Below are 24,681 nucleotides of genomic sequence, written 5' to 3'. Positions count from 1 at the left end.
GATCCTCCCAATCCAAGAGCAAGGGAGATCCTTCCATTTTCTGGTATACTCCTCAATTTCTTTCTTCAAAGACTTATAGTTCTTGTCAAATAGATCTTTCACTTCCTTGGTCAGAGTTACCCCAATTAAAGCCTGATCTTATGGAGGTGTTTTTCTCAATTAAGATTCCTTTTTCTGATGACTCTAGCTTGTGCCAAGCACTTGCACTTGTGGACAGATGGCTCAGTGATTAATAGCACCAACTGCTTTCCCAGAGGAGTTAGGTTCAATTCCTAGCACCCACATGACAGCTAACAGCCATCTGGAATTTCAGCTCCAGAAGATAATGATGCCATCTTCTGGCCTCTCTGGGAACTGCATGCACATACACAGACATGCTGACAAAAGTCTCATATCAATTAAAAAAAAAAAGAGAGAGAACGAGCCACATCCCCTTCAATTTTTACTTTGTCTAAGAATGTTCCTTAGGCAAAGAAAGTTCACAGGTTTTTCCTGAGGCAAATAATTTTTAAAATGGGAAGATTTTATTTAATTTATAGGACTATACATAAAACTAAATTATGACATAGCCATAATCTAGGACAGTATATAATAGCCTGAAGGGGCAAGGCACATTTTAAATACTGATACACAAGCATAGCAGAGTCATCTTATCAAATGAAGTAAGTCATTTACTGCACCCCTTCATTGCTTTGCTGGCTGACAGATTAACTCATTCCTCACCGTGTCGCGCAGACGGGCCTCAGCCTCTGAGACTGCAGCTGAGCACCATCACGCCTAGCTCACCCCCACCCCCACCCCACCAGTGCCGGGATCAAAGTGTGCCAGGAAAGTGCTCGGAGCTGTACAGAGGTCTAAGACTCTGCCACGTCTTCCTGTCTCCCTTCCTAAGAGCCCGTGTGCGGCTTACAAATGTGTATCCAGCAGCTCCGAGGGAAGGAGAGGTGTTGTCAGTGCGTAGCTAGATTGACTTTTGTTTTTATTTCCAGAACTTGTTTTTTTAAAAAGTACACGTTGAGTAGATTTTTTTTTTTGAGGCTGTCCTTGAACTTGCTATGGAGCTGTTCTAACCTCAAATTTCTGATCCTCCTGTGTGCACCCCTTGAACATAGTGGACAGTCAGTTCTGATATTCTGTCTGTATCTAACAGGCTGCTGGCTGCCTGTCTGTGGACCAGTGAGTGTTAGGGTGTGTGTTTACGTGTTTGTCGCTCTGACATGGCAAGGGAGTGAGATTGCTTGTGGTTCTTTTGCAGTGTTGGGGTTGGTCTTGTCTTACTCTGCTGGCTCCTTGTTTGCTTTCTCCTTCGTGTCCAAATGGCATGTTAACTAATCTTTTTCTGTCTGGGCCTCATGCCGAGGGCTGTCTGGCAAGAGTCTGTGGTCATTCTGCTCCAAGTGACTTGGTGGCCATGGGTTTGCGTAGATGCATGTCCTGAGATGCATTCTCCAAATGCTCAGTGCAGATGTGTTTCTTGTCAAACCATAACCAGGAGCCATTTGTAATCAACATACTTTTTGACCATCTCTCTCAGTTCTCAGAGGATCATCTTTCTTGTCTTCATTGAGAACCAAATGACTGTTGGAAATTTAAACTACCCCGTGTCTCATGAAACTTGATCTGAAACATAGTTTGCTATATTTTAACTTTCACATGTATCTACATGCAGCACATATGTGGACATGAGATTGGCTCTCTCCTTCCACTCTGTGGGCCCCGGGGATTGAGCTCAGATCTCCAGGCTTGACTGCAAGCACCTTCTCCTGATAACCGTCATGTTCCTCCCACACACTATGTTTTAAATTTTATTTTATAGAAGTTTTAGTAGGTAAAGCGACCCTTAAAAGCTGGGTATTAGCATTGTTGAGGATTTAGTTTCCCCACTTCTGCATAGAAGCAAGTACATGACTGTGGTAGTTTGAACGAGAATACACCCTTCAGCTCATCTGTGTGCATGCTGGGTCACAGGTGGTGGAGCTGTTTGGGAAGGACTGGGAGGCGTGTGACCTGGGCGGGCTCTGAGGACTGGGGGTGTGTGTCTGGGGTGGGCTCTGAGGTTCTGAAAGAATGGAAATCTCTTAGCTCTTGCTCCAGCATGTCTGCCCGCTTCCACCGTGATGGCGATGGACTAACCTCTAAAACTGTAAGCAGCCCCCCAGTTAAATGTTCTTTTCTAAGAGTCTCCTTGGCCATGGTGTCTCTTTACAGCAATAGACCAGTGAACTAGGAAATGATCCAATCCACATTCTAAGCCAGGCAGTGATGGCGCACGTCTTTAATCCCAGCACTCGGGAGGCAGAGGCAGGAGGATCTCTGTGAGTTCGAAGCCAGCCTGGTCTACGGAGTGAAGAAAGGATTAGAGCAGAGACAAGAAGCGCACAATAGGTTGGTGGCAGTGTCTCTCCCTCGGCGCTCTGGTCCTGCACAGCAGCCCAGGGCAGCTGTGAGCACCTGCTGCAATGCCCTGCCCTGTGCACCAGCCTGGCCAGCAGTGTGAGTGATTTCACTGTGGGATGCTTTCACACTCTTCTCTCAGCAGAGACTTGAGTTCAAGGTCACATGAGCACCGAGCACTTTCTCTGGGCCAGAAGTGGGTGAGGAACTTGGCAGGTGGTTCACAAGGAAACCGCCTAAGAGCTCACTGTAGATAAACCACCTAAGAGCTCACTGTAGATAACTGCCTAAGAGCTCACTTTGATAAACCGCCTAAGAGTTCAGCTGTCACTTGGTGGGTAGATGCCTGTTTAGCTATAGGTTCAGTTGTTGATGCCTTCAGAAGAGTTACTTGTGGGCGGTTACTGACAGTGACTCTCCAGGTATGACATTATCAGTGTAACGGCAGCATCTTTGACTGGCATCTGAAGGTGACTGGGGGCACAGGGTGTGGGATCTCTGTGATCGTGCTGGTCTGCTCCTAAGCTTCCTGAGCCCTTGTCAGCAAGCTCCCCAAGTGAGCCCAGATGTGCCCCGAATTCTGCCGTCAGTCCTCTCCCTATTTGGCTCATCACTTGCTCAGATCCCCCACCTTCTCACTTACCTGAGCACCTGGTGTCGGCAGCTGTGAACATGACCTCAGCTGTTACTGCTCAGAGTTGGTACTTCATCTTTGGAGCGGAGGGGTTAACCACTCCCGTGTCTCTGTGAGGGCCGAGGGAGAGCATCCACCCACAGGAGTGCCAGCAAGTGGGTGGCTCACTGCGCTGCCATGCTCTGGGGGTGGTTAGTGTGGGCCCACTTCTGGGACAAACCAAGAACCCTGTGTCCTGCTCGGGTCCCCTTCCTCTACCCCCTCCTGCAGCCAATGGCGTCAATGCATCCCAGTATGCCTCTTCCTGTGGATCCTTGCTTCGACTTTAGTGTCTTTTCTTCTTCCTTGTAGCTGCTTGTAGGGTCTCAGGCTTTGTCTGTGTTCTCTGTCCCCACCCCTCAGATATCCCTGCATGGCAGGCTAGGTTTCACTACAGTGTTTATGTATGGAAATTGAAAATTGAATTTCATGTATTAAAAAATGTCATCTTTTGATTTCCTTCAGTCCTTTAAAAAGCTAACGACAGTTTTTAGCCCGTGGACCATGCAAATACAGGAGTTTGGCTGGTGGGGTATCCTTATCCCTTCGGAGCCAAGGTGAAGGTCAAGCTCATCAGGCCGGCTCTTGGGGTGTCTGGGGACCTTCCTGGCTCACCCCCAGCCTGGCCTTCGACTGTATCCTCCTTCTCATCTCAGGGAACTTGTGTTTTAAACAAAACATCTAAATTTTAAAAAATTAATGTGTGTGTGTCAGGTGCCTGTGCTATGTGCGCTTACGTTCACAGTGTGAACGCAGCACCCACAGAGGAAGGCACTGGGTCCTCTGGAGCTGGAGTTACAGGTAGTCACCTGACGTAGATGCTGGGAACTGAACCTGGGTCCTCTGCAAGAACAGGGCAGGCTCTTCACCCCTGAGCCGTCTCTCCAGGCCCGTGAGTGTGTGTTTTAACTCCTGCCTTTGAAGGAACCACTGTGCGTGTGGAGCCTTCCGGGCCTCCTCTGTGAGCACGAGGACCTCCATGCCACCTGCCTCTTTCTACCATTCTCTCTGAGCTGCTGTCCTTCTCCCCAGTCACACTGATGTGATCTGCCTCCCTCCCCTCCGGCTGTTCCCTGGGCCTCCTCTGGTCCTCCTGAAGTTCTGTCTCAGGATGGGGTGCTGACCTGCACTGCTGAGGTTCAGACCTTAGTCTGACAACTAACTTAATATTCTTGTTAGTCCCTCAGTTTCTTCTCTGAAGAGCAAAGGACTCGTTGCCTCCCATCACTGTTGGCTCCTCACCCTGTCCTCTCTCCCTGGTCCCTTCCACAGATGCTTGACTACCCATCTGCTGTAGCACTAGTAATAATCAGTGCATCTCTCGTGCACCCTTGTGCACAGTGCACGGGAGGCACGCTATCCATGTTTGCTCAATGAATGGTGAGAAAAGGCAGAAGCTTAGCCTGGCCACACGTGCAGGTGGATTCCAAACCCCGAACCCTGAACATTTCATGAGGTAAATGCAACCGAGGAAAAGGAAATGAATAGCTTGTTAAAATGAAAACGTGTTGGGAAACGTCCATTACCTCAGAGTCTCTCATCTGTTATTGTTGGGCTTGTATCTAAGGTGAGGGCAATGCCGGCAGTGCACACAGCTTGTTGCAAAGAGGGGGCCGCTTGTTTGTCCCGGTGGCCTGGCTAACTTAGCCCCGAAATAACAACACAGAAATTGTATTAATTAGATCACTGCTTGGCCCATTAGCTCTAGTTTCTTATTGGCTAATTATTACATCTTAATTTAACACATTTCTATTAATGTGTGTATTGCCACGTGGCAGTGGCTTACCTGGTAAAATTGAGCACATCTATCTCTGGTGGCAGATCCATGGCATCCCCCCCCCCTCTGCTTTCTTCCTCCCAGAATTCAGTTCTGTCTTCTCCACCTACCTAAGTTCTGCCCTATCAGGCCAAGGCAGTTTCTTTATTCATTAACCAATACAAGAAACACATAGACAGAAGGACCTCCTATACCATCCCCTGGTCCTTGCCCCTGCTGATCCCTAATCTTGCTGATGCCTTGTTTCTGTTCAGTGCCTTCTTACCCTGGGGCATGGGTGCCCATGCCTGTGTTGCCTGCGAGCACAGTCCCTGTTGGAGAGACTGTCATGGAGTCATGCGTCATCAGAGAAGGTTGCCTGCTGCAGAGCTCAGGTTCAGAGAGAGGAACTGGAGGTGTATCACGGCATCTGGTGTCTCGGGGCTATTGGGTGCCTGTATGAGAGTACCACCCTCTGTGCGGAAGCCATCTTGACTGCAGCTTCCTTTTCCCCTTCAGCCCATGGCCCCAGCTCACTCAGTAGGCACGGGCCATCCAGAGCTGTTAGATGCCAGCAGCAGCTTCCTTTTAACCTGACCAAGCTTCCTCTTGTGAGAATTATTATTCTTTCCACCATCTTGGCAGTGGGAGATTTAGGCTGAGCCTGTAACTGAGCTCGGAGGCTGCAGCCATCAGCTTATAGCAGGATTATGTGTTGACGGTGTGTTTGTGTCCACTGGGGTGTGAACGTCCTCAAGGAAGAAATGTCCTGCTTGGTCAGAGTTCTTTGGGTCTTTGCAAGACGAACATGTATGTTAAAACTGTGTAAGCCTCAATCCTGACATTTGTGTATGTGTGTGAAAAATATATTTCACACAAACACGGTAAGAATCGTTCAACCTTTTGCAAGTGAATTAGGAAGTGTGTGGAGACAGGGCAGATGTCTGAAGGGGAAAAGCCACAGATATTATTACTTTCAGGGCAGATGACATATCTTCCTGTGACTAAACATTAAGAAGCCATTTCTTTTTGAAGCTGACTCCCTGAACAAATAATTTGAAATGCAGCTTGATGTTGGAGATTTTTAATTTAAAACGACTGTCACTGGCCCACTAGACTGGTAAATTATGTAAACAAAAAGCTTTGTTTATAGTCTACTACCTCTTCAGTCAGAATAAATATAGAATTTAAAACTCTTAACGGTGTTGTTGGAATGTTAAGCAAAAGTGCGCCTCCATCTTGTTGTGAGCCTCCAGCTCAGAGTGCGCCTCCAGCTCCAGGTGCCTCCAGCTTGGGGTGAGTTTCCAGCTCGAGGTGAGCCTCCAGCTTGGGGTGCTTGCAGATGGACTAGAAGCAGCTTCTCCAGAGGCAGAATTTAAAATTGTTCTTTTCTAAGGAGGCTGAGTCGTGGTGGAGCTGATGCGAGTCAAGGTCAGGTGTGAGATCCACACTCTCCAGCTGGAGTTCCCCAGGCTCTGGAAGATGCCCCTTGTCCAGTTTTTCATTTACACAGTAATTAGTGCTATTTTATAGGGTTATCACAGATGTAATTAAGACCCCTAATTAAATGACCTTGAAATATAGAGGAGGTCACAGACCCCTTCAAATCTGGACTAGAGTTCAGGGTCGGGTTCGGGTCAGTGGGATTTGCAGCTTGCAAAGGGCTGGGCACACATGAATGCAGCTCTCACTGTCTTTGGAGGTGGAGGGGACCACGTGGCAAAGGCTGGAGAAACTTGGAAGATATTGACGGAGAGACTTTGGAGACAGCAGAGCCCAGGTTAACACTTCCCTACATTGAGCCTTTCACTATTAATTATCTCTTTGATTGGCATATAGGGGAGGTTGGCCGAACCTAGCTTATTGGAAGTGTTTGGGGCTGGCCTCTGACCCTAAACTAAACCCCAGTTAGAGTGGAAACTTACAGGAGGTCTTTAACTGGTAGTCAGCAAGCATGTGGGACCTGAGTCCTCTGCAGAGCTGCCCTTTGCTAAGAGAGAGGGTTAGAGTGGTCTCCCCTGCACCTAGCCTCTGGCTTCAGGACCCTCTGAGAGGATGCCCCAGGCATGCATAGCCAACTGCATGACCAGAGAGCAGGGGTCCCAGAGCTGGGCATTCTTGCACTCTTGGTAACAAGCTGTCATGTGACCTTACTTCCTCTCGGGTCACTGTCTCTCTGGTTCTGTGCACTGCTGCTTCCAGACTGAGGGATTTCTCTCCTCGTCACAGATGGACACTGAAGAAGCTTGTGTTCCACAGAGATGGCAGCAGACATTCCCACCTGGGCCACTGTGACCCGACTGTGTGACTCCACCAGCAAGGGTCTGCTCTGGCTTCCCCTACTCTCTCCGTGTGACGGTTTAGTCTGCTCTCCATCTCTTGGAATGCTTTTCACCCAACCTCACCGCGTGGATATTGGCTCTGGGTTCCCAGCCGCCATGCTGTGAGTGTCCTGGTTCTGTAGGGAGGCAATGGTAGATTTGGCTCTCGGTTCCCAGCCGCCATGCTTGAGTTTCTAGCCGTCACTACTCTGTCGAAATTCTAGGGGCGAGGATTGGCCCAGGTGAGAGTGCAGATGGCTGCCATAGAGACACGGATGGAGGGGGCCCTGGGAAGGCACGCCCCTGCTGGGTGGAGTTGGTTAATGGCTCCAGGCCTTTGCCTCATGCATCTTCTCTTCTCATCGCTGACACAGTACCCAACGGAAGTAACTTAAGGGTGGAATGATTAATTTTAGAAACTTTTATTAGGAAGGTTTGCTTTAGAAACTCTTTTATTAGGAAGGTTTGCTTTAGAAACTCTTTTATTAGGAAGGTTTGCTTTATGTATGGTAATTGCATGTATGTAATGTATCTTGATCATGTCCACCCCAGCTCCCCCTCCTACTCCTGGATCCCCCAAAACCCTCCTGTTACCTTACATCTTTTCTTGTTTTGTATAAAACATGAGTTCGGTTAGTGCTGCCTGCCTGGCCCCTTCTGGGGCCATGAGCTCTATGTGCTTTTGACCGGGTTTCCAGTACCAGGCAAGAATTTCCTCATGTGGCATTGGCCACACATCTGACCAGAGGTGCTTGGTCAGCCTGGCCCCCGCTCTCTCCGTCTTTGAGTTTGGATTGTTAGATTTCATGTGTAAGTGAGATCTTGTGGGTGTTTTTTTTCTTTATTGAATATGGCACTTTTCTCTTTAGCACAGGTTGGCCTTCAGCTCTTGACCCCCTGCTTCAGCATGCCCCATCTGGGGTTTGTGAGTGTGCCACCACGTCCAGCCTCCTGCGGTTGTATTTCATGTCATTCAGAGTCACAGCTTCCGCCCTGTCCTTTGTTGACTGGCATTCTGTCACACGCCTCGGCCACACTCTGGGCTCGTGTTCTCTGAAGGGCCCAGGCTGTTGCCGTGCCTCAGGGTCACAGATGCTCCGTGAGGAGTGGTGACCACACTCACTGTTGCCTTTCTGTGTGTGAGCCTGGGAGGTCCATGTCTTTTGTGCCCCTTAGCATGTGGGTGTGGCTCGTTTGGAGAAGGTTTCATTGGTATACAGCCTGTCTGTTTCACCGTCACTCACAGACGCTCTCACGTCACTTTCGCTGTGATGTCTTCTTGCTAGTTTCACAGATGTTTCTCTTCTCTGTGTGTTATCACAGACAGACAAGCCCCTGGCGGCCAGGTGCTGTAGCCCTGTTGCTGTTTGCCTGGCAGTGTCTGTGACACAGACAAAATAGTGTGTATTTACAACAGAGGCAATATGCTTGTCCTGTCCCACAGAACCGATCTAGCAAGATAGTTAGTTAAAAAGAGTAGTTTTTAGATTTATTTTTAATATTTTATAAAAATTAGGTGTGTGTTTGTGTGTAGGGGTGTGTGTGTGTAGTTATGTGTGTGGGAGTGTGCGGATGCCTGCAGAGGCCACTGGGTCCCCCGAAGTTGAAATTAAAAGCCATTGTGAGCTGCCTAGTGTAGGTGCTAGGAACTGAACTTGTAATCTTTGCAAGAACAGTGTGTGCTCTTAACCACTGAGCCGTCTCTCCAGCAGCCAAATATGATTGCTGTTAACCAAAGCAGAGCTATAGCTTGTGGCCCCAAAGTGGCCTGTTTGAAGAATAAAGTTTTATTGGTACACAACCTGTCTGTTTCAGCAACACTCAAAGCTGCTCTCAAGTTAATTTGACTGGGCTATGGTTGCTATAGAGACTGAGAAGCTGGGTATTGTCCTGTATTTACTGTTTAGCCTGCCACTGGAGACGCACCTGTTCTACCTTGGACCCAAGGGGTGTTTAGAAGTGGAAATGCTGTTTTGTTTTTGTCTTAAAATTACCTTTTGTAGCACTGGGGTGAAGCTTCCACAGCTGAGCTATGTCCCCAGCCCCAGATTTCCAAGCTTAGTAAACACTGACTAGCTTGGATGGTTCTGGTTTCACCGGACGACTTTCTCTGAAAGCTCATGAAATAATTATTCTGTTATAACTGATGATAATTTATAACCAGATTTGATGAGAGAACGTGCCTAGAGTAGACTGGGTGATTGGTGTCCAATTTTTTAAAAATTAAAGGCCATTAAAATTCATTGCGCATTAATGTATTTATGCTGGGCAGACAGCTAACGAGGCAGAAATGACAAACGCGGCGTCACATGCCGGTGGCTCTGTGTGCACTGTGGACAGTTACGTTATTTTGCCCGGCGTTACCTTGGCTAGATGTCTTTACAATAATTGTGAATTTTAATTAATTTTCACGTTAAAATATCAATAAGGTTGAGCAATCATCGTGAGAAGCCTCATGCTTCCTGTGTGTAATTGCTGAGTTCGGCGTGCTAAAGTAATCATTTATTTACTTAGTCTGTTTCTCCATCGGAGTTTAAGCAGTTAGGCATGGGGGCGTCGATCCACCCTGTTGGGGTAGCCGTTTAAATGCTCATCTCTCACATGTGCTCACCCCCTCTTTTCCTCCCCTTACAGGCTTGTGGAGGAAAGCAAACTGGTCCCGCTCATTTTCGAAGTGATTCTGGTAAGAATGCAAGTCTCTTTTTTGGAATTCAAGTGAACATTTCAAGTTTTAAAGTTTTGGGGTGAACTGTATGGTTGCGTCTCTAGCCCAGACACTGTGCCCACAGAGTGTATGTCCTGTCTTGACCTCATCAGACCTCTGCTATCTGTCCTGCAGAGGACGTCACACTTGGAAGTGAGAGTAGCTGGAGTCCCTGGCTCTGCCCTTTGAGAGCCGTTTGCCTTTTATTTCTGTTGTCCCTCCCTCCCCCTTCCTCCCTCCCTCTCTTTGACTAGAGACTTTCTGTGTAGCCAGCATGGCTTCGCTCTTGTTCCCCTCCTGCCTCAGCCTACTGAGTGCTGGGTTTAGGTGTGTTCCACGCTGCCCGGCCGATACCTACTTTCTAGCACAAAACACTGCCTGGTCTGAGGTTGGCTTGCGGAGGAGCATGATTCCTGCTGTGCTTGTGTGTGGGCCTTCAGCATGAGCGTCACTGGGCTTCAGATCAACCGTCATGTGGTTGTCTAGCTCAGAACTCAGAATAGCTTCCTTTCCCCAACAAAGGGCATGCACCTTAAATGAACACTACCCATCCGATCAAATCTTTGCTCTGTAGTTCTTGTGAGGGGAGAATGAGATGGAACCCAACCTTGTCTTTTTTTGCCTGTGAAGAACCGCTTCTCAGACCCTACTGATCTGAGAATTGGGCTGGAAAGAGAGCAGGAGTGTCGCCAGCCAAGAGAAGTTCCCCTTTTTACCAATACCCTAACCTGTAAAGCTCAGAGATGGTGTTAGACATGGTGAGGGTGTGAGCTCCCCTCATTCATTTCAGAATCCTGGCAAACTGTGTGACTGTGGGAAAAGCAAAGGCAAATGACTCCCCCCACCCCACTTCTGAGCCTCAGGTCCACGCTTTGGTCAGGGACTGGTTGTGTTTTCCTGAAGGTGTCTGTAGTGTTCAAGTAAAAGACCACGCACTAGGTTATGTACAAAGAACTGATGGCCACTTCTCAGGGTTCTGAAGGCTGGGTAGTTCCAGGCTAAGGACCGACCTTGCTGTACCCTTCTGTGTGCCTTGCTCACAGGGCAGAGGGTGGGAAGGCTTTGTGGCACCCCCTAGTGAGATGGAACACTGAGGATGCTCCCCTCCTCCCCACCTCCTGGTACCATCACTGACATCACTTGCATTTGCACTGGGTGTGAGTGGAGGTGGGGGTAGGCGTGTTATCAAGCACAGATGGGGACAGATGTCAAGAGTTGTATGTAAGTGCCACAGACAAGGTTGGAGGAATTGCTCAGAAAGCTAGAAGAGGGGTCTAGAGGCAGCATCAGAAGGAAGAAGAGAAAGGGAGATTGTACTAAGGAGGCCGCTTGTTGGCTCCCGGCTGCTCAGCCCTGAAATAATCACACAAAAGCCATATTATTTAAATCGCTGCTTGGCCCATTAGCTCTAGATTCTTATTGGCCAACTCTTACACATTAATTTAACCCATCTCCATTAATCTGTGCATCACCATGAGGTAGTGGCTTACCAGCAAAGTTTCAGTGTGTCTGCCTCTACTGGCATGGCGCCAGCGGCTCTATGGCTTCTCTCTGACTCCTCCTTCCTGCTCCCAGCATTCAGTTTAGTTTTCCCCGCCTAACTGTGTTCTGCCCTATCAACAGGCCTAAAGCAGTTTCTTTATTCACCACTGGTATTCACAGCATGCAGAGGGGAATCCCACATCAGGAGAGGAAGATTTGCCTTCTAGAGCGCCAAGTGGGATTGCTGGGGGCTGCCTTGCCCTCCTGTATCTCTTGTGAAGCTGATCTTGGTGATCAGCTTGGTAGGGTTGTAGCCAGTGAAGCCCGCCTGAGTGTGTCTTTGAGGGTGTTTCCAGAGACAATTAGGTCACAGCGGCTGTGACACATGCACAGCTTCATCCATTGATGGGTTAAAAACTTGGAACTGTGGGAATTTTTATTGCATCCAGGCCCTTAGTCTGTGTCCTGCCAACCATGGTGGGGGCTTCTCTATCAGGCTCTCCCTAGAGACAAAAGCTCTGAAACTGAACAGGACAAGCTTTGTCCTTCGAGTCTGTTTCCGAGGTCACCGGTCGGCTCTGCTCCATCTTCAGAGGCAGAGGTGGCTCTTGGAATTGTCAGACTTGAGTCCCTTGCTCTGGAGGAGAGCAGATATGGAAAACTGCTGAGCTGAGTCATAAGGGTGGGCACAGGGTAAGAGGGGACGCTGTCCCAGAATCACCTTTGGAGGGTGAAGAGAGCGACACAGAGCTCCAGAGCTGACAGGCCTGGGAGACACTGACGAGGTGGTTCTGCCTGCCATGGGAGGGCAGCACGGTCAGACTCACCAGCCAGCATGGTGGAGATCACACGGCTGCAGACTGTGGGATGTCTCTCGGCATGGCAGCTGCACTCTCCAGTGCGGGGGAGTCTTGACCAGAAGAGTGTGAGAGTCTCAGTTGTACATGCAAGATGAGTTCTGCATCTAAGCGGGGGCCATGGAAAGCAAAATGCCCATGACTTTAAAACTATTTTTTTTCCCTTGAGGATATCACACATGTACACAACTTACTTTGACCATATTCACCCCTAACTGCCCCTATATTCACCTCCCAATCCCCACTCCTTTCCAACTTTTTGTCCTTTTTGTTTTTGAGAACCTACCGGGTCCATATGCTCGTGGTTGTGTGACCATCCCCTGGGGCACAGTCAGCTTCCATTCTTAAAAATGACACTTCTGCCCGTGGTGGTGGTGGGCGCCTTTAATCCCAGCACTCGGGAGGCAGAGGCAGGCAGATCTCTGTGAGTTTGAGACCAGACTGGTCTACATGAGCTAGTTCCGGGACAGACTCCAAAGCTACAGAGAAACCTTGAATCAAAAACAAAAAAAAACAAAAAAATTCACACTTCTCCTTCTGGCAGCTAGCAGCTGTCGATAGCTGTTTTTTGTTCATGCCGGGAGGCCGACTAGTTTAATTGTGTGCAGGCAGCCAAGGTTGCTGGAGTTCGTGAGCACAATGGTTTTGTCTTGTTCAGTCTCTTAAGTCCCTTCTCCATCATCGTCTCTGAGGCTTGGAAGCAGGGGTGTGATAGACATGTCCCATTTGTGACTGAGTGCGCCAGGGATATGACCAGTTATGGGCTTCTGCTTTAACCACTGTCCACGGCACAAAGGAACTTCTCTGATGAGAGCTATAGTAACCCATGGGTAGAGAGAAGAATCTAAAGGGCCCGTTACGACTGTGTCCAGTTGGCAGGGTGACAGGTGATGTAACTGCCCATTTTCCATTATCCCCACGTCTCAAATCCAGACAGGAAGTTCCTTCTGGTGGGTGATGGGGGGTGCACCGTCAGGACCAGCAGCAGAGAGTGTTTAATTTCTGTCATAGCACTCTTTTAAGCCTTGCTGTCCCGGCGGCTTTGTCACAGGGAAAGAAGGTGATGTCCACTCCTCAGTCCTGCATCCTGCGAAATTGCTAGCACAGTGCTCCGAATCCACGAGGATCTTCTGTGTTTAGTTTCTTGTTGGATGGCGTTTGTAATTTATTTATTTATTTGTTGTGTGTGTGACCACATGCCGCAGTGTGTGTGTGGAGGTCGGGGCACACTTTCGGGCGTTGGTTTATCCTTCCATCAGGCTGTTTCTGGGGTGCAAACTGCGGTCACGGGGCTCAGCAGCAGGCATCACCATGCACTGAGCCATCCTGCTGACCCAGGGTCTTATTTTATAGGGGTTGAGAGTAAAAGTGAGGTTGGGCTGACGTCCTGGAAGGACAGTGTCTGTTCCTACTCTTTCTGCCTTCAGCCAAGTAATCTGTGCTGCTCTCCGAGGCAGACATTTAATCAGTGCCAAGTCTGTAGCTGTCACCCTGTGGACACAGCCTGTCCTCTGGGGATTTCACTCCCCCTCTGTCCCCATCCCACAAAACACACATTCTTACCTTGACGTTCCTGAACTGAGGCCAACTTTCCAAACGTGTGGCCCTTCATCATTGCTTTCAGCCAAGTGACCTGGGCGTCATGGCCGTGACCAATTTATTTCATTTTATCTTCCTTTACATAAGTGCCCGGGAGCGATGTGTTATAGAAGTCTCTATCTTCACAAGCTGAAGAGAGCAGTAAAAAGAGTTCTGAGCTAAACTGTGATAGTTTTCTCTCTGAGTGTCTGATAAAATATGTGTGCATGTTAGGACTGACTGGTCCCTGGAGTCAAGGACATCTGAGTCTGAGGACCTCTGTGACACTGGCATGTGTGGGGCGTGTGTGGGGCCGTGTGTCGGGCAGCCTCTGTCAGTGGTCGGATCCAAATGACTTCCAGTGAGAAGATGGGGAGGGACCCACTGCAAGTGACTTTACCCATCCACAAGACAGCAGCAAGCCCTTGATTCACAGTGGGGCAGCCATGGTGGCCTCTGGGTGACCTCTTCCACAGCTGTTGTGATTAACATAGTTAAAACCTGCTTAAGGGCTTTGCACCTTGTAACTTTGTTTCTCTTTCCCAGAGTTCCTTGTGCCCACAGTGCAGGGTTTCTTAATGTCCTTCCCTAAGCACTTCCTGGAGGGGTTTCCTGAGCAAGGGTTCCCTGGCAGTTTGGAGCCAAGGGGTACCACAAAGTCACACCACACAACAAACCTCACACAAGAGGTTTCTTGGGGAGAGGCACAGAATGGTGACTGCCTATGAGTGGGAACAGAGACGGCAGGAGCTTGGGAAGAAGGGCAGGCTTTTATAGTCTTAGGAACATGGGCAGTGAGCTAGTAGAAGTGTACTGCATGGCTGGAAGTGTTGCTGGGCATGAACCCCAAGTCACGGGGTGGGGACCGGCCAGGGTAGGGTGATCTGCATGGGCCTGTAGGCCAGGGGCAGGGTGATCTCCATGGGCTTGTAGGCCAAGGGCAGTGTGATCTCCACGGGCTGTTACCCTACATGCCCCCCTCTGGTGGGCAGGAGTTGCTGGCTGCTTCTCTGCTGCAGTGGCAGCTGGTGAAGGAAACAGGGTTTTGAATCTGTTGTTCTGTGTGGACTGGCCCTGGTGGACTTGCCTTGAGGAAAGCAGGAAATCTGGATTTGTGTGGAAGAGCAGGGCCTAGCAAATTAAAAGCAATTCTTATTTTGGGGAAAACCATCCAAGCTACCTCTGACTGCTGCTGCTGGCTGAGGAGGTACAGTCCTCCTTCCTCTGCAGGGCTGGTATGAATCCTAGAAAAAACCTGTCAGATAAGGGAGGGTGTAGGAGGGAGTAGGGAGGGTGGGAAATAGGAAAGGGGGAAGGGAGGACACTCTATAAGTGCTTCACCAGGCAGGACCTGTTGAGGCTGGGCTGCGTCTTGGCAGAATCCTGGACCACTAGGGATATGGCTCTGGGCCTGCCAGTGTAACTACTTATGTTACCAGTATGAGAAGACTCATCTTAATTGTGGACCCCCGGACTAGACTAGAAGCATGGTTTGCTTCTCCCTTGGGTATCATGTGACCCCTGGCATCCTGGCTTGAGGTTTTTGTGTCAAGGTGTTCACTGCACCAGCAGAAAGAGACACCAAACAGAGAGCTGAGTGGTGGGTGTGGGCCATGCTGAGATACAGGTGTGCTTGGAGTGACAGCTACTGGGGCCACCGGACAGGCCTTTCTCCTGCGTTCGCTTCTCCCTGGTCTTGCAAAGATACCCCACAAACTCACATGGCAGCCTTTGCTTGGGTAGAGCGGTCTATGTGCAGGTCACTTGCCTAAGGTCTGGGACTCTTGGAACAGCTTTAGGCCATTGCTGGAAAGCAATAACCAGGGTCCCCGTCACTGGAGGATGCAGACAGTGCTAGCTGTAGGCGTCCATTAGTGGGGCTGGTGGGGTCAGTCATGGGGTCTGTGGGAAGGCAGCATGGCAGACAGCTGGTCTCAGGTCTGCCCGAAGGTCCCAGGAAAGAGCAACAGAGAAAGCAGGGTGCCTCAGTCTTGAGCTTCAGCTGCAGGCCCCCTATACACAGAATGCCACACCACAGAAAAGGTGGGCCAGGGAGCTGCTTACGAAAGTTTGCCTCCTGCTGGTGGGTGCTCCTGCCCTGGCAGGTCCTACCCATGGACACTCCTCCCCTCACCCGTGTACCCGAGTACATGTGTTGGTACCTAGTAGGGCACTGGGTGACCTTGTTTTTTCACTGTCTGCCTTAGTCCCCAAGACAGGGCCTCTCGATGAGTCTGGAGCTGGGCCGGCAGCCACAAGACAGTCTCCCACCATCTCTACCCCCACAGGTTTCAGGTATGCGTAGCTGCACTTCACATCTTATGTGGTTCTGAGGCTTTGAACTTGGATCCTCAGGCTTAGGCAGCCCTGCATGTTTACTGTCAGCACCAAGCAGCCGTGCTGGGCGGTAGCAGAAGACTAGCCTGCATCACTGCATGAGGCTGCACTGGTTCTCATGGACCCTGCTTTCTGGGCCCACATCTCTAAGGCTCTGGATGTGACTGTAAACACGGCTTCCCAAAGGATGTGAGCCAGCACCTGGCTGGCTTTTGAGCATAGAGTTGTTGGGAGAACAGGATGGAGGATGTTCTTTTTCTACTTTCTCTCTTTGCAAAGCATTATAAGTTGCACTAAAATGTTTTAAATGTGAATTTGGATGTAGCCGCCTTTGAACGTTGCTGTAACTCTAATCTCTCATTTTATTTCTGTGGTTTATGTTGTGGCTACTTCAATAAATCATTTTAATGCCAAGCGATATAGGCAAACTCTATTTTATTGGAAGAAAAATCTTTATTCATGGCAGATTTTCCAATATGTGCCAAAATACTGCTGTCGTGATATTTTATGCTCCTATTTCAAAACAAACAGTTGCAAAGCAATTTCAGTGGCAAATGCAAACAATAAAACTGTGATTAGCAGAGCGCGAGCTGGCGGTCAGGTTGTTCCAACAGTTTTCGGTGCCGCAGGGGCTACGAGCGTAGTAAATCTCTTGAGTCAGCCCTGTCTTCAGGAAGGCATTTCTTTAGGACCTCTGGTACCTAAAGTCTTTCATCCCTGAGACGTTAAGGTCTCAGCCCCACCATGTTTAAGGAATATTTTGAGTCCTGCACGTTCATCAGACTTTTACTCTGTATCTCTTGGCTCCAGTTGTCCCTGTTCAAGTGAATTGTTTCTTGGGATTTAATGGGCTCCTTAGAACATTAGGAATCCAGATGTTTGTGTGTTGTGCTTTTGACAGGAGTCCCCTATGCAGATGTGCAGAAATTTCCCAACACAAGAAGCAAGTTTGTGTGAACATTTCTGAAGTCTTAGGAATATACCTTTGGAGGGGACCTTCAAGGGGATGTCAATAGTACTTGGAGACATAGCAGGTTCATCTCATTTAAAGCCCATGTCTGTGCAGTGTCTGTAGCTTACAGAATGGGACTCCGCACAGCCCATTGCTATTGGCTGCACATAGGACTCCACCTATCACTAACGCTCTGTTTACTGACGTGTGAAAATGGGCTGGCAAGACAGCTCAGCAGGGAAAAGCATTGGCTGTGCCAGTCTGACTGTGTGAGCTTGGTCCTTGGAGCTGACATGAAAAATCCTTAGCTTGGAGTTCACACATAGCGTCAGACACGAGAGAGACCCTGCCTCAAAACAGAGTGGATGGAGGAAATTGAATGCCCACAGTTGTCCTCGGACCTGGACAGAAGTGGCACGTGTGCTCACATCTCACACATCACATGTATCATGCACATCACACACACACATAAGCAGTGAGAAATTTTAAAATAAAGTTTGAATGTGGATTTGCGCAGGTCCAGGCCACACACATCACATACAACAGTACTAAGTTTTAACTGAACTTCGGGTTTGTACAGGTCCGGGCTCCACAGTCTATAAAGTGTGTTTGAGAAATGCTTTTCTATGTCTAGGGTACAATCTACAGATACTGGCGAGGGACTGGAAGCTGGTCATGCAGCAACTGAGCATATAGCTGAGTAGTGCCGCATTGGTAGAATAAATGGGCCAAAGCAGCTAGCATTAGGAAACCGACTTCTCTGTGATCCCCAAAGCTTTTAGAGAAGACAGCCTTGAAAAGATAAAACCCTTGGATCACAGAGTTTAAAAAGCAGCGAATTTCATATGTCTTTTGCCATTCGCAGAGCACATGAATGTGGCGTGGCTTCTCCCAGCTCCAGTTTAAAAACAGCATAGTCTTGTTCCACTGCCAAGATCTGGACCTGGAGCATCCCCAAAGTCTTTGTCCCCGTTGGTGGGATTGAGAGGTGGTAGAGCCTTTAAGATGCAGGGCTTATTTGCAGGAAGTCAGATGCTGAAGGAGTAGCGACCCTGTCCTTCTCTCTCCTGTCCCATCCTCATTCCACCCAGACGCACCACAGCCTGAAGACAGTGTAGCTAAGAAACCGTGGTCCAAACCATGAGCCCCAATCAACGTTTCCTCCCATTAAGTTGATGTGTCTCCATGTGGACGTTTGCTAACAGCAATGGAAAGCTAGCAAGCAGTCAGCCATTGTTCCTGTCCCAAGTTTTAGGCTTCGCTTTGAGTTACAATGCAGTGTTCACTTTTCACCGTCTCTAAGGACTGGTTGAAAAGCAGGGGAGCAGCAGGTCAGTGATGTCATGAGCCTCTCTCTCCTGAGGACTCTTCAGCAGCGGGTCAGTGATGTCATGAGCCCCTCCTGAGGACTCTCCAGTAGCGAGTCAGTGATGTCATGAGCCTCTCCTGAGGACTCTCCAGCAGCGGGTCAGTGATGTCATGAGCCCCTCCTGAGGACTCTCCAGCAGCGGGTCAGTGATGTCATGAGCCTCTCTCTCCTGAGGACTCTCCAGCAATACAATTCTGGTAGGAATTTTATTGTATCTTTAATCACTTGGGGTTGTGTGGATATTTGACCATGTCAGGTTTTTTAAATAATGAACATAGACTATCCAGAAATCTCTGATTTCTCTTGTTTCTCATGTGCTCACTCATGCATGTGTGTGTACACATGTGTGTTCATGTGTGTACATGTTCACAGGGATGTGTGTGTATAGGACATGGTTAATTTCGGGAGACATACATCCACCTTAGTTGCTGCAGCAGGGTTCTCTGAGGAACCCAGGTCTTGCTGATCCAGGCCTGTCTAGCTCAGCAGCTTGTCTCCAAGCCTCAGCCACTGAACGTCTTCCTGTCCCTGGTTTGAAACTGTGATGTGGAAGTCTTTCCTTCCTCAGGTTTCCTTCTAAACATGTTGCTTTTTGACATTACCGAGAAGCGTGGGATTGTGTTCTTAGCTCTCCTCTGTCTTAGTTTGGTTTCTGTTGCTGTGAATGAACATGGACCGAAAGGCAACTTGGGGAAGAAAGAGTTTTTTTATTTATCTTAAAGCTCTCAGGTTACACTCCATCACTGAAGGAAGCCATGGCAGGAGCTCAGGGCAGGAGCCTGGAGGCAGGAACTGAAGCAGAAGCCTTGGGAGAATACTGCTTACTGCTGGCTTGTTCCGCCTGGCTTACTCTGCCTGCTTTCTTATACAGCCTAGGACCAGCAGCCCCACCTACAGTGGGTGGAGCTCTCCCACGGCCCTCCCACACAAATCACTAATTATGAGAGTACCACACAGGCTTGTCTACAGGCTACTCTATGGAGGCATTCCCCAGAAATGTCTAGGTTTGTGCAACATGTGGCATTTGAGTTACCGTTTGTGCTGTGATGCGTGGCATGAACCACGTGCACTTGGACGCTGTACTTTCTTGCTCCTCATAGGATTAGAATCTAGAAGTTGTGTCTTCACAAGTCCCTCATTGTGAAGCTTTTCCAGAAGAACCATCCTGGGCTAAGAAGCTTTAAATCTCCTGCCTGCTTGGAGATGCTCATGCTCGCTGTGGAGCAGAGGAGGGCTACGCTCTTGTCCCTCTGCAGCTGGCTCTGTTTGTATGCCCCTGACACGGTGCGTGGCTGCTGGCCGTCCACCTTGCTGTCCCTGGGGACGTGTGTCTAGATGGCTGTGCTACAGCACCCTGCTGGGTATGAGCATGAAACACGTGACCGACGTTTACCAGCGAGCAGCAGGGCTAAAGGCTGAGGATTGGAGGTCCCAGGAAACACAGGTCACCAGCATAGGTGGGGGAGGAAGGAGCTGACTTGCTGAAGGTGTCTCTCCAGCAGGTTTGTCATGCCTGCAAGCTGAGCTTGTAACTGTGGAGCAATGCTCTTCGTACAGATAAAAATATAAAACAAGATACCCCCTCCCCAACTGCAGAACAGTGAGATCCTGGGCATCCATCCGTTCTTATTAATCTCGCAGGGGCTCACATGGGAATATAAATGGGCCTTATTTGTGCTTGCAAATCAAATCACCATGAAAGGTTATTTCAAGAGGCAGAAGCAAAATCATAGTAAAATAATTTAGTGGAAACGGGAGCTGAGAGTGCGCTTAATGGAACATGATGGGGTTTAATTTTCTTACTATTTCCATCATTAGGGCTCCATTATCTTCCCCGAGACCTCATTTAGGCGTCCTGTCTCAGCACATCTCTTAGGTGTTTCTGGGCACACAGGAGGCTGGGGCACCATTAGGACAGAAGTCACTAATGCTGTTCTGTGCCTTTCATTTCTGCGCTTTGATGGCTGTGCCTTGTGCCTGAGTTTCCCGCCTGCTCATTCTCACCCATCTCCTGGAGACTGTATGTGTCTTCATCTAGGAGCTTTCAGAGGAGGAAGGTGCAGCTCAGGAGCCAGCCTCACTGTCGAGTGAGGCTCCCCACGCTCCGCAGACCCCTCTGGAGTCCAGTCTTAAGCACAGCACAGCAGACTTAGACTAGACCATAAGAGCACGTGCATCCACCAGCAACCATAGCGGTCCTTCCCGTTTCACAGAACTTGATAGAGCAGAATACTTAAGAACGGAAACTTTGAGTAAAATTCCAGAAAAATCTGGCCCCTTATGTGGCTTTGGCTTTTTGTAGTTGGGGAGAGGTCTCTCACTGTTCAAGCAGAGGGAAGGACCTGGTGTGTGTGTTTCTTCATATGTCACCGTCCAGAGCCCAGTGGAACAGGCAGGGCAGAAGAAGGTGCAAGAATACGTGACTGCTTCCTAATATGGCAACAGTGTGTTTCTCATTGGTCTTGAACTCCATTGATCCTCTAGGACTGGTGTGTGTGTGTGTGTGTGTGTGTGTGTGTGTGTGTGTGTGTGTGTATGTGTTATGCACCTGTGTACATGCAAAGGCCAGAGTTGATACTGGGTAGGTTTTATTGCTCCCCCCTCCCCCATTTCTTGAGACAGAGTCTCTCACTGAACCTGAGGACTGACTGCTTCTGGCCCACTGCCTGGCTAACCAGCTCCCAAGATCCACCTGCATTTGGGCCGTCCCCTCCAAGAGTTATAGGCACGCGTGCCTTTCCCAGCTTTTCAGTAGGCTCCAGGGCTTTGAATCTAGGGCCCTTTGCTTTCGCTGCGAGTGTTTTTTACCCCCTGAGCCATTTCCCAAGCTCTAGGCATTACTTTTTACTCCAAGTCAAAGTTTAGTGTGGATTCCAGAATCCTGAGCCCAGTGTGGGGGATCTGAGGTAGCTGGCCGTGTTATGTTGGGGCCTGGTGAGGTTGAGAGTCTCTCTGCTGCAACTTACCTGTGTGCTCTGCAACATACCTGTGTGCTCTGCAACATACCTGTGTGCTCTGCAACATACCTGTGTGCTCCCGACTGCAGAGCCACAGCCGGTGCAGTTCCCACAACCTCTTTCATTCCTGTGTCTGCGTCTCTGCCTGTGCAGAACTACCGCCTGCTCCTGCCTGAGAGCTTCAGGCTCACTCTAGCCCCACCTTGCCTAATCTGCAGCACTATGTACCCCATTACCCTGCAGGAATGGGAAGGCCTTAAGGAAGTCTGCTGGGACCTAAGAGCAGGGTGGAGTGGTGCGTCTCTTGATCAGCCATGGCGGCTGTCTTGACATTTCCTAGTCTAGGTCAGCCCTGGTGGCTAATTTTTCAGTAGAGGTTGGGGACGATCCCAGCTGAAATGTGACCTGAGCTGTAGAAGATAGCTGGCAGGGTGAGCTTGGATCTGAAGCCAGGTCCTTGATGGCATAGACTGTGATCTGTCTGCACCGAGTGCAGGTTTGGGCTCTCGTGTGGAGTCTGGAGGGTCTGCTGTGCACTGCTTGTTATGTGGACTGGAGAAGGCACGGTGTCTGTGCACACAGAGGGGAGAGCATGCTCGGTTCTCCCTAAAGTGGGAGAAGATTGGTGGTGCAGGTAGCTCAGGAAGATGAGCAGGATGGAGAGATGCTGAGCAGTTAGACAATGACCTCCTCTTGGAAAGAACCTGAGCCAGTTCCCAGCACCTACCCTGTGCAGCGTCAAATCACCTGTAAAGTCAGATCCAGGGGGTCTGATGCCCTCTTCTGGACTCTTCCAGCACAGTACCTGTGTGCACATAGCCACAGAGAGACACAGGTATTAAACATAACGACATCCTGAAATTTGCAGGCAAATGGATGGAGCTAGAAAATATCATATTGAGTGAGGTAACCCAGACCCAGAAAGACAATTATATGTACTCATTCACAAGTGGTTTTAAAGCCTAAAACAAAGAAAACCAGCCTACAAATCACAATCCCAGAGAACCTAGACAACAGTGAGGAACCTAAGAGAAACACACATAGGTCTAATATACGTGGGAAGTAGAAAAAGACAAGATCTCCTGAGTAAATTGGGAGCATGGGGACCATGGGAGAGAGTTGAAGGGGAGGCGAGAGGCAGGGAAGGGAGCAGAGAAAAATGTAGAGCTCAATAAAATAAAATAAGAAAAATAGCAAGCAAAGGAAACAAAAAAAAAGATAAACAGTCAAGAAGTACCCACATTCCCCTCAGATAAACAGTCAAGAAGTACCCACATTTCCCTCTGCAATGGTTTGTCTGTGTGTGGATGATGGGTGTGTTCTAAGTGTGCAGTGTTGGCATTAGAGCACAGTTTTACACGGGGCTTAGCCTGCCCACGCTCAGCATCTCTTCTGTGTCATAAAACCCTGTGACGGGAATGGTGACTCAGCAATGCCGCTCTCTCCCTCTCCCTCTCCCTCTAGCCCTGTCCATGTTTGTGTGAGGAAGTTGGAAGTTAGCACAAACCAGCAGGATTCTTAGGCGAGAGGCCACTGGTGAGTCAGGCTGCAGTGGGTGGACTGCAGGCAGGAACATTCCAGGTCTGAAGGCCATGGTGCTCCCCCGATCCTGGTTCTAAGGCCTGGGAAGTGACAGAACGGGGCTAGAACTTGTAAAGAAGTCTGTTGCCTTGAAGTGGAGAGACGCGGAGGCAGGATGTGCAGGTGTGCGTGTGTGTAATGCCCATGCATGTGTGCATGTGTACCAGTGTGTATTTGTGTACACATGGATATGTATGTGAGGCTTCTGCTCACTCTGCTGGGCTGCACAGAAGGGAGCACAGATAGGCTGGTATCCCTGTTGCACTGCTTGGATGTCTGGTGGGGGTCCCTGGGAAGGGCCTGCTGGCATTGACACTGTTCTCCAAGTCTGCCCAGGCTGTGTCATGATGACAGTTGCTGGGCACTCAGCTGGCTTCTGAGGACTTCATCTTGTATTTCACAACTTCACATTGCTCTTAGGTTGGTCTCTGTGTATCCTCAGAAGGGAGAGGGTGGAACACAAGTACACACTCATTGAAACTTGTATGTGGCTGATCCTTGCCACGGTTCACACGGAGTCATCAGGCAGGGAAATTGTTTGACTGGACCATTGTCACAAAGCCCATCAGCAATTGTAGTCCAATGGTAGTTAGCCTCGCTCAGTGGCTCCCCTGGAAATAATTTGGGAAGACCCTGATTTGGGCTTGGCATCAAAAGATGGATGGCAGAAGAGAACCGTGGAGTTCCCAAGGTGAACCACAGTGCTTTCTCCTTGCTCCTGCAGTCTGGCGTGCACTCCCAGCCGCATACCTGGATGCAGCTGCTGGCACACCTGGATGCAGTAGCCGCTGGCACACCTGGATGCAGTAGCCGCTGGCACACCTGGATGCAGTAGCCGCTGGCACACCTGAATGCAGCCACTGGCACACCAGGCAGCTGGATGTCATAACCACTGCAGGAGAATGGTTCTTTGTCTCTGATGTTGGAAGCATGCATTTCTAGCTCCCTGAATGTGTCCCCCCCCCCACTCTGCCCTAGTGACCCAGGGATGCTGACTGGGCTGTTGCTGTGTCTTCCTCTCTGGTGGCCTCCTTAGCCCTGAGATAGTAGAGCCTGCATCATGCTGAGCTCAGGGCACGGCAAAATGAAAAGGCTCAGCCCTGAAACCATATTCATAGTCTCCCAGCGCTTGGGAGGATAGAGTTGAAGATCACCCTATGACACTTCAGCTCTGTCTGAAAAAATAAAGAGACAGAGGGGAGGGGAGGGGAGACCAGGGGCAGGAGGAAAGATGTGAATCTAATTTCTCCAAAACTGTATGGAACCTGCCTGTTTGTTGTCTTGCTGCTTGTACCTGAGTGACAGAGTCAATTACTCTTTTTTGGGGGGAGGGGTGTTTCGAGACAGGGTAGCTTTGGAGTCTGTCCTGGCACTAGCTCCTGTAAACCAGGCTGGCCTCGAACTCACAGATATCCGCCTGCCCCTGCCTCCCAAGTGCTGGGATTAAAGGCGTGTGCCACCACAGCCCGGCTCAGAGTCAAATACTCTTTAACAAGACAGTCTAGCAACAAAAGCACCTGGGGCTGGGGACTATGTGGCATAGACAGGGTGTGGTGTAGTGTAGGCGTGTCTTTAAAGTGAGAGCATCTCCTAGGGACCTCTCTGCTCCCACGACTCAGGCTCCTTCTGTTTCCTACATGAGTTGGTCCTCCCAGGGGAGCCCACACCTCTCCTAGCATTACCAGTCTTCGGGATCATGGGCAGAGGGGTCGGTGACCCT

General features: G+C 49.5%; 1 protein-coding gene across 1 annotated transcript in view; it reads left to right on the top strand.

Annotated features, from left to right (window-relative positions):
• The window catches only part of Ulk4 (unc-51 like kinase 4), a 288,608-nt gene that overhangs the window by 115,048 nt on the left and 148,879 nt on the right, over positions 1 to 24,681 (top strand). The window contains exon 33 of the mRNA XM_026779110.1: positions 9,779 to 9,827. Coding sequence (XP_026634911.1) covers positions 9,779 to 9,827 — 49 coding nt within the window. The remainder of the gene's footprint in view (positions 1 to 9,778; positions 9,828 to 24,681) is intronic.

This window comes from Microtus ochrogaster, chromosome 5 (assembly GCF_000317375.1).
Source record: "Microtus ochrogaster isolate Prairie Vole_2 chromosome 5, MicOch1.0, whole genome shotgun sequence".
Taxonomy (NCBI): domain Eukaryota; kingdom Metazoa; phylum Chordata; class Mammalia; order Rodentia; family Cricetidae; genus Microtus; species Microtus ochrogaster.
The sequence above is the reverse complement of the archived record's forward strand: the minus strand, read 5'-3'. Positions and strand labels throughout refer to the sequence as shown.